This window comes from Myotis lucifugus, unplaced genomic scaffold (genome assembly GCF_000147115.1).
Source record: "Myotis lucifugus unplaced genomic scaffold, Myoluc2.0 scaffold_169, whole genome shotgun sequence".
NCBI classification, from domain to species: Eukaryota; Metazoa; Chordata; class Mammalia; order Chiroptera; family Vespertilionidae; genus Myotis; species Myotis lucifugus.
In genome coordinates this window covers 2,545,586-2,555,497 of record NW_005871217.1, presented here as the reverse complement: position 1 = coordinate 2,555,497, position 9,912 = coordinate 2,545,586, and the positions used below count along the sequence as shown (strand labels likewise).

Here is a 9,912-nt window from a genome sequence, read left to right as displayed (position 1 = left end):
TTCTTTGACCTTTGTTCTTTTCCCCCCAAAATTGCTTTGGTCACTTATGGCACTTGGTGTTTTCCTAAATGGTTGCAGCAACATCTTCCATTCCACGTGCTTTTTTTTCACTGTGACTTTGACATTCCTTCTGAGACAGGCTAGTAAGCCAGGATACACCCAATAGGGAAACTGAAACAGATAGTTAAACAGCAGTTTGCAGCCATCTAGTAATTTCTATCTTCCCTAAACCAGGGACACTAAGAGTAAATGGTTTCCATTTCTCGCCCACCAGAGGGAAAATAGCTTAAACCACCCTACTCCCGGAGACAGCAGGAATCCAAATTAGTGCCATTTGCCAACCACACCCAAGGACAGATGGAGTTGAGACTAAATCCCATTTTGGTACATCAGCATAAAGCTGATGAGTATTCTATTGAGATCCTCCCCTAAATGCCCAGCCTTTCAAACCCCTCAAAAATAAAGGTCCACTCCCCCACTCCCTTCTTCCCCTACAGGCATGCATCTCCTAAACTCAACCAGACCTCAGTTCTTGTCTCCTTGAAGGAAAGATTTCAATCAAGAGACAAAATGTAGAGAAGCAAGCAAGAATTTATTGACTGAAGCAGAAACATGCTTAGGACAGTGGAAGGGCATAGAAGAAGCAACAGGAGAGCCTAGCTGGGCTGCTTTGGCTCACTGGGAAGTCAGAGAAAAGGGGGCCTTGGAGACAGGTTCAGGGGTTAGCCCAGGACAAGCTATCGCTGCCCACTGCTCCCCTGGTTGTAAATGTCATGAGGTCCCTTAGAGGTTAGGGGATACATGCCTGTGGGGGGAAGAGAGGGGAAGGGAATGGCACAGGCATGGTCCCAGGAGGGAGAGCACCCTGAGACTGAGCTGCTGCTGCCCATTGCATCCCTGGTTGTAAGTCTCATGGGCTCCCTTAGATGTTTGGGCATACGTGGCAGGGCATAAGGGGTGGGGAGGGGGAGCACACAGGGACCTTAATTTTCAGGAGTTAAGGGTTGGGCATTTATGGGAGTTCTTAGGGGTGGATCAATAGAATATTCATCAGCTTTATGCTGACATACCAAAATGAGTTTCTCTTAATTTATCTGTCCTTGGGTGTGACTTGCAAATGGCACTAGTTGGATTTCTGTTATCTGTCTCACTGAGTAGGGTGACTTAAGCTATTTATTCTCTGGTTGGGGAGAAGTGTCTTTGGTTTAGGGAAGATAGGATTTACTCGGTGGCTGTAAACTGCTATTTAACTACTATCTGTCTTAGTTTCTCCTATTCCACTTGTCCTGGAATTTTCCTAGCTTCTTAGTATTCTGTATCACTAAGTGAGCCCACAAGGCTTGCAACCAGGGCAGTGAGGGGTAGTGGCATTTCATCCCAAGCAAACCCTCCTGAACCTGTCTCCAAGGCCTCCTTCTCTCTGACTTTTTAGAGAGCTAAAGCAACCCAGCCTAGGCTCATTTCCCCACCCAGTACTTCTCCTGTTATCCTAAGCCCTTCCTTGTCCCCAGCTTTAATAAACATCCTCTAAAATTCACCTGGACTCATGAAACGTTTCCTTCATGAAGTAAGAAACCACACACTACTGGCTGAGTCTAGGCAGACCCTTAGGCCAGGTCCCCTTCCTGGTAACACTTCCACTGAGTTGATGGGGTCTGTATTCCCTCTTGAATCTGAGCGGGAGTTTGTGGCTGATCCAACAGGATGCAGTGGAAGTAACACTGCTTGGCTTCTGAGGCTAGGCCTTAAATGGTCATTCTGCCCACCACTCAGACTCCCTCGCTCTCTCACTTTCTCCTTTGGAACAGGCACCCTTGAACCTAGGCACCATGCTCTAAGGCCGTCCAAACTAACCACATAGAGGGGCAGCCTGTGTGTGTGACTGTAGTAGATGATTTCAGACCCCTGCCTGTAAGTCTTGTAGTTGAAGCCTCACACATCATGCAACTGGCATGTGCTGTGATGCTGCACCCAGTCTTAATGCCTGATCCACAGAGTCTGAGAGCACAATCAATGATTGTGTTGCTCCATGAAGTTTTGGGGGTAATTTGTTTTATAGTCATAGTAACTGGAACAGTACACTGGGCCCTTTGCATCTTCATATTCATTTTAGAAGAAGTTTGTCAATCTTATCTTATATAATAAAAGCCTAATATGCTAAGTGTCTGGTTGTCTAGTGACTGGTAGACTGTTCAACCAATCAAAGTGTAATCCTACTATATAAAAAGCCTGGGGCTGTCACAACCAAAACAACTGGATGGAGAACCCAACGGCGGGCTGTTTAGGGTGACAAGGTTGGCAGGGGGTTAGTGAGGGACAACCAAACAACTGAACAGCAGGCTGTGTGGGGTGACCAGGCCTGCAGGGGGGGCAGTTGGGGGTGACCAGGTCTGCGGGGGGGGGGGCAGTTGGGGGTGACCAGGCCGGCAGGGGTGGCAATAAGGGGTGACCAGGCTGGCAGGGGGGGAAGTTAGGGGCAACCAGGCTGGCATGGGGGGCAGTTGGAGGTGACCAGGTCAGCAGGGGGGCAGTTGGGGGTGACCAGGCCAGCGGGGGGGGGCAGTTAGGGGCGACCAGGCCAGCAGAAGGGGGCAGTTGGAGGCGACTAGGCTGGCGGGGGTGGCAGTAAGGTACGACCAGGCCAGCCGGGGGGGGGGGGCAGTAAGGGGCGACCAGGTCGGCAGGGGGGCAGTTAGGGGTGACCAGGCCAGCAGGGGGGAAGTTTGGGGTGACCAGGCTGGCGGGGGGGGGGCAGTTGGGGGTGACCAGGCCGGCAGGCAGAGGCAGTTAGGGGTGATCAAGGATGGCCAGGGGGGCCAGTTAGGGGCGATAAGGCAGGCAGGCAGGTGAGCAGTTAGGGACCAGCGGTCTCGTATTGTGAGAGGGATGTCCGACTGCCAGTTTAGGCCTGATCCTAGGGAACCGGGCCTAAACTGGCTGAGGGCCCCCCCCCCCTCTCCAACAAAATTTGTTGACCTGGGCTCTAGTTATGTTAAAGCAATCACATGCTCGCTTAAGATGTGCACTGACCACCGGGGGCAGACGCTCCGACCGTTTGAGGTTAGCTTGCTGCTGGGCCAATCGGGACTGAGCGAGATGGGCCGGACATGCCCCAAAGCCCTCCTGTGGTCCCTCCCCGGCTGGCCAACCTCCCGCATCCCTCCCTGGCTTGCCGGCCCCGATCCACCTCGATCGGTCCCGATTGGGACTGGGCGAGACTGGGCCAGATGGGGCCGGACATGCCCTGGAACCCTCCCACGGTCCCTCCCCAGCCCCGATCATGCACTGGTGGGGTCCCTTGGCCTGGCCTGCACCCTCGCAATCTGGAACCCCTCGGGGATGTCAGAGAGCCGGTTTTGGCCTGATCCCACAGGCCACTCCCCTCGGGAGGATGCCAGAGGCAGGGCTCATGGCTGGTGAGCACTGCTGGGGCAGCCCGAGCCTCTCCTGATCAGGACCGATTGGGTGGGATCCTGCGGCAGGCGCAGTGGGGCTGGGATGAGAGGGAGTGGCAGGTAGGAGCTGCAGGTGGCATTGGACTGTGAGTTTCGGCCTGATCCCCGCAGACCACCCAGAGGGACCCCACCCACGAATTTGTGCACCGGACCTCTAGTTGCTAGATAAAAACCTACTTTTTGATTGGGATTGCATTGAGTCTGTAGATCAATATGGAGAGAATGAACATCTTAAAATATTGTCTTATAAAAACATAGAGTAATATATCTCCATTAATTTAGGTTATTCTTCATTTTTCTGTGGTGTTTTGTTATTTACAGTGTAGAGATCTTGTGCATCTTTCATTAAATTTATTCCTACGTTATCTTTCCACAGAGAAAAGGATTAGACATGTTATTAACTCTATTTCCCTTCTTGGACAAATCACTTAACTTCTGAGCTTCCATTTCTTTTCTTTTTTTAAATATATTTTATTGATTTTTTACAGAAAGGAAGGGAGAGAGATAATTAGAAACATTGATGAGAGAGAAACATCGATCAGCTGCCTCCTGCATACCTCCTACTGGGGATGTGCCCACAACCAAGGTACATGCCCTTGACCGGAATCGAACTTGAGACCTTTCAGTCCGCAGGCCGACGCTCTATCCAATGAGCTAAACCAGTTAGGGCCCATTTCTTTTTTTAAATATTTTTTTATTGATTTCAGAGAGGAAGGGAGAGGGAGGGAGAGAGTGATAGAAACATCAGTGATGAGAGAGAATCATTGACTGGCTGCATCCTGTATGCTCCCCACTGGGGATGGAGCCTGAAACTGGGGTGTGTACTCTGACTGGGAATTGAACAGGGACCTCCTGGTTCATGGTCGATGCTCAACCACTGAGCCACACCAGCCAGGCCTGGGCTTCCATTTCTTATTATAAAATGGGGTTAATAAATAGTACCTTGTTCTATGTGTTTAATTAGATGTACATGTTTATTGCATAGCACTTTGCCTGGTGACTAGTAAGAGCTCAATTAAACATTACCTCATATTATCACTGGAGAGCCACATAATACTCAGAATCTAGCAATTTGTGGGCCACTGAATATTATTGAGTTACTCCTGAAAAGGAGAAGAAAATGAAGGAAATCCATTTAATTTAGAATGCATTATTAAGTATTATTAGCAGTTTTTCCTATGTCTTTTTGGTGGTCTTTTTAAAAATATATTTTTATTAATTTCAGAGAGGAAGAGAAAGATAGAAACATCAGTAATGAGAGAGAATCATTGATCGGCCACCACCTCCACGCCCCCTACTGGAGATCGAGCCCGCAACCTGGGCATGTGCCCTTGACCGAAATTGAACCGGGGACCCTTCAGTCCGCAGGCAGACGCTCTATCCACTGAACCAAACCAGCTAGGGCTTTTTGGTGGTTTTTAAATTCGAGAGGAAAAACTAGAGTTACTGACTTTAAATCGTCTAGGTTGTTTTCCTCTAAGACAAATATTATTTGTTGATTTCAGTCAGATTTTCAAGAATTGCCAGTCAGAATTTCAGAACTAATTTACTATTTAAAATGGAATAATATTGGGAGGTTCTTATTCCAACTACCTCTTTTTAAATCTCAATCTAGTTAGGAATGGTAGTAATTTATTGTAAAAGTGGCCATGTTCTTATTCACTATCTTCATTCTTGTAGGGCACTTTGAGTCACTGGACCTTGCGGAATATGCTAAGAAGCAGCCATGGTGGCGCAAGCTGTTCGGGCAGGAAACTGGGCCCTCAGCTGAAAAATACAGCGTTGCAACCCAGCTGTTAATCGGCGGTGTCACTGGGTGGTGAGTGATGTGAAAGGTGGCCGGTGTCTGTTTACACGCTTTAATATCGTGGTGATAGGAATCACCTCCTTTAGCCAATAAAAGCACGTTGGCTTCTGTGAAATCGATCACTTAATGTGTAGCATTTATCGAAACATGTTAAAGTGTGATTTAATGGTTACACAAAGTATTTACTACATGCCATGTACTCATTTCCTTCTAACTCTGAAATCAGTACTGTTATTATTTATCCTCATGTCCTCCAGTTTTAGTGAGAAGTAATTGACATATATCACTATATGAGTTTAAGGTATATAGCATGATGCCTTGATTTACATATATTGTGAAATGATTACCACAGTAGATTTGGTTAACATCCATTATTTTATATAGATACAATAAAAAAGAAGAAAAAGTCTCCTTGTGATGAGAACTCTTAGGATTGGCTCTCTTAGTAACTCTCCTATTTATCATACAGCGGTGTTAACTCTAGTCATCATGTACTTTACATCCCTGGTACTTATTTGTCTTATAACTACAAGTTAGTATCTTCTTCCAATTCCCCCTCCCCCTGCTCTCTGTCTTTTTCTTTTTTCTTTCTTTCTTTTTTTTTTTTTGTTAATCCTCACCCCAGGATATTTTTCCCCCATTGATTTTTTTTCTTTTTAAAAAAATATTTTTATTGATTTCAGAGAGGAAGGGTGAGGGAGATAGAGATAGAAGCATCAATGATGAGAGGGAATCATTGATCGGCTGCCTCCTGCATGTTGGACCGAGCCCGCAACCGAGGCATGTGCTCCCGACCAGAATTGAACCTGGGACCCTTCGGTCTGCAGGCCGACGCTCTATCCACTGAGCCAAACCGGCTAGGGCTCCTGCATTGATTTTTTTAGAGAGAGTGGAAGGGAGGGGGAGAAACAGAGAGAAACATCGATGTGAGACGCATCAATTGGCTGCCTCCCCCATGTATCCTGCCTGGGGCAGGGATCGAGCCTGCAACCCAGGTACGTGCCCTTGCCTGAAATCGAACCCACGACCCTTCAGTCAGTGGGCTGACACTAACCACTGAGCAAACCAGGTAGGGCTCTCTTTTTCTAGGATTCTACATATAAAGGAGATCATACAGTATTTGTTTTTCTCTGTCTGACTTATTTCACTTAGCATAATGCCCGGTAAGTCCATCCATGTTGTTGTAAATGGTAAGATTTTCTCAAATTTTTAAGGCTAAATGATATTTTATATCATATATATATGATATGTATAGATATCATTTTATATATATAATATTTTAAATATTTCATTATATATATGTATATATATATATATATATATATATCATAACTTTTTGTGTATTTAACAGCCTGTCGACTTGTCTGATGGTGGTTTGGTTTTTGTAGGTGCACAGGTTTCATATTCCAGAAGGTTGGAAAATTGGCTGCAACAGCTGTGGGAGGAGGATTTTTTCTCCTTCAGGTCTGTATGTGAAATATTCCTAGGTGTTTGGAAATTCTGCGTGCCCATTAGGGATGTGGTATGAGGAGCTGTAATGTAACCCTGCCAATATTACACTAGAATAGTCTTTGCACTTGGATACATGTACTATTTGAAATGCCAGCGACCTTTGAGTCAGACTTCATCAATTACTAGTTGCATTTTATTTTCTCACTTTTAATATGGGGATATAAGTACCTATTTCTCCCTCTCACTCTAACCACGGAAACACCACCAGCCAGGGCTCTAACTTAAAACCTTTTAGAGAGGGGTAAGTGTATAAATAAAGTAAAAGAATTGCCAGGAGTCATTGAAGGGCTGTCTATTGAATTCTGGTGCCAGGCATAGGGCCTTGCACATAGGGTGGATGCCAACTAGATGTTGAGTGAATATCATTGTCATACAAAGTCCTGGATGGCAAATGTCTCAAAAAATGGAGTCAGAAGGGTTTTCGATAAAGCACTTCAGTGATTTATCCTGACAAAAAGAAATAATGAGCCTATGTTTCCTATTTCTTGCTGTTGTTGAAACTATAGATTGCAAACCACACTGGCTACATCAAAATTGACTGGCAACGGGTAGAGAAGGACATGAAGAAGGCCAAGGAACAGCTGAAGATCCGCAAGAGCAACCACTTACCTACAGAGGTGAAAAGCAAAGCCGAGGAGGTGCGACTGGTTTTATTTATGTGAAGTGTGTGAAGGGTGCAGACAGTTTTGTGTGTCCAAAAATGGGCTTAGACATCTATTTGTCAACTTTGGATGGAATAGCTTCACCTCAGACATTTTTAAAAAATATATATTTTTATTGATTTCAGAGAGGAAGGGAGAGAGAGAAAGATAAGCATTAATGCTGAGCAAGAATCATTGATCGGCTGCCTCCTACACACCTAAACTGGGGATCGAGCCCACAACCTGGGCATGTGCCCTGACCGGGAATTGAACCATGACCTCCTTGTTCATAGATCGATGCTCAACCATTGAGCCACACTGGCTGGGCTCAGGCATTTCTTTTAATCCTCACCCGGGGACATGCTTAGAGAGGGAGGGAGGGAGAGAGGGAGAGGGGTGGGGGGTACAGAGAGAGAGAGAAACATCAATCGGTTGGAGAGAGAGAGAGAGAGAAACAGAAACAGAAACATCAATCAGTCAGTTGTCTTCCATACATGCCGACCTGGAATCGAACCCACAACCTTTCAGTGCATAGGATGACACTCGAGCAACTGAGCCACTCCAGCCAGACCAGAGTCCTTTTTTTAAAAAGCTGGGCAATTGAAGTGTTTGGTGACCTGTCAGTGAGTGAGAATGCAAAGTGATATGTGCACGTACATGAGTCCATCATCTCTTGAACTAGTTCTTGTAGGGATGGGGCAATGCAGCCGGTGAGGAGGATAATAAGGATGTCAGATGGTACAGCCAATACAATCATTTTTTGTGTCCATGCAAAGAATGGACACATTTTTTGTCCCCTCCCGGCCTCCGCCACCCCCCGGTGCTTGCCCTCACCTCCCCCCCACCCCCCTGCAGTGTCTTGCATCTATTGGTTGTGCTTATATGCATGCATGCAGGTATATGAAAACAGTTTTTTTTTATTGAGTTAAAGATTTTTTTTTAATTTCAAGAAAAATGATCTTTAATGTCTAGCCTTGGGGGTGGCAACCTTTTTTTGTAAAGGGCCAATGGTAAATATTTTCAGCTTTGTAAGCCATGTTGTTGCAAATACTGAACTCCACTGTGTAGCACGAAAATAACCATAAATGATATTCAGACAAAGTGGGTGCAGCTGTGATGTGATGGAACTTGATTTTAAAGCACGCAGCCAGCTGGATTTGACCCATGGGTGTGGTTTGCACAAAACCAGTTTAGGTTATATTGGCTGGCACTGGAGAACAGGAAAAAAATTTTCCTTTTTAAAAGGATGTGTTTTGCTAGTGCTTTATTAGCCCGGCTGGTGTGGTTCAGTGGTTGAGGGTCGACCTATGAACCAGGAGATCACGGTTTGATTCCCAGTCAAGGCACATGCCCGGGTTGTAGGCTGGATCCTCAGTAGGGGGCATGCAGGAGGCAGCCGATTATTGATTATCTCTCAAAATTGATGTTTCTATCTCTCCCTCTCCCTTCCTCTCTGAAATCAATAAAAATATATTTGAAAAAGAGAAATATGTTAGATGTCCCAAAGTAATAATTACAGTGAACTGTAGAGAAATAAATGGCTGGCACCTCCCAGAGCCTGGAGCAATGGAGTTCTGGATTCACAGAGAAAGGGGAAGGATTTACGACTTAGGAGTAAACTGAATTAGGCCTTGTCTTTGAGGCACTCACACTCTAGTAGCAGTGACAGGAGAAAGTCATGTCATCAAATAGAATAGGTGGTAGTAGGTGAACTTGGGTTAAATGTTGGCAGATTGAACATAGCATTTCTCTGCTTCCTTCTGAAATATACCTAAATGACAGTAATAAAATAAAAGTGGTTAAACCCACAAGGACCAAGGGAACAGGAGAGGAATATCAGTAAACAGCAAATGTCAGCAAATTTGGGGGAGTTGGAAAGCACGTAGCTGAGTGGTAAATGACTTAGCAGACTAGAAAAAGGCTGAACACCATTCCGCATAGCCAGGTATACGAAGACAGTTTTTTTTTTAATTGAGTTAAAGATTATTTATTTATTTAAAATTTATTTATATATTGTTTAAGGTATTACAAATAGTAGTACATATGTCTCCTTTTTTCCCCCATTGACACCCCCCCCGCCCTCTCCTACCCCCCGGCCCTCTCCTACCCCCCGGCACTTGCTCTCAACCCCCCCCCCCCCCCAGTTCCCAATCAGTGATCAGTGCCTGCCTGCTGGCGACAGATCCCGTGTTGGGCGACATCTCCGATGGTTGGGGCGAACAAAGCCAACCAATTGCTCCACCGGCCAGCCAATTTGCCTCCTACCCCTTGATTATATATACAGTAGGGATGGCGAACCGAAACCAAGCACCGCAGGGGGTGCTCCCTGACGCACTTTTCTAGTGGATATGTTGTGTTAACTCGCATTGAAATATGTAAAATAAAACAGCAAAAAATAAGTCTTTGTTCTACTATGGGTTGCAAAAACACACATCTCTATAATGTGGGCAGGCAACCAAAGATAAATAAGGGGTTTTTGATAATAATAGACAAGGCG

General features: G+C 45.7%; 1 protein-coding gene across 1 annotated transcript in view; it reads left to right on the top strand.

Annotated features, from left to right (window-relative positions):
• Nucleotides 1-9,912, top strand: part of FUNDC2 (FUN14 domain containing 2) — a 16,311-nt gene that overhangs the window by 2,425 nt on the left and 3,974 nt on the right. The window contains exons 2-4 of the mRNA XM_006096184.3: nucleotides 5,136-5,274; nucleotides 6,651-6,726; nucleotides 7,281-7,412. Of these exons, the coding sequence (XP_006096246.3) occupies nucleotides 5,136-5,274; nucleotides 6,651-6,726; nucleotides 7,281-7,412 (347 nt within the window). The remainder of the gene's footprint in view (nucleotides 1-5,135; nucleotides 5,275-6,650; nucleotides 6,727-7,280; nucleotides 7,413-9,912) is intronic.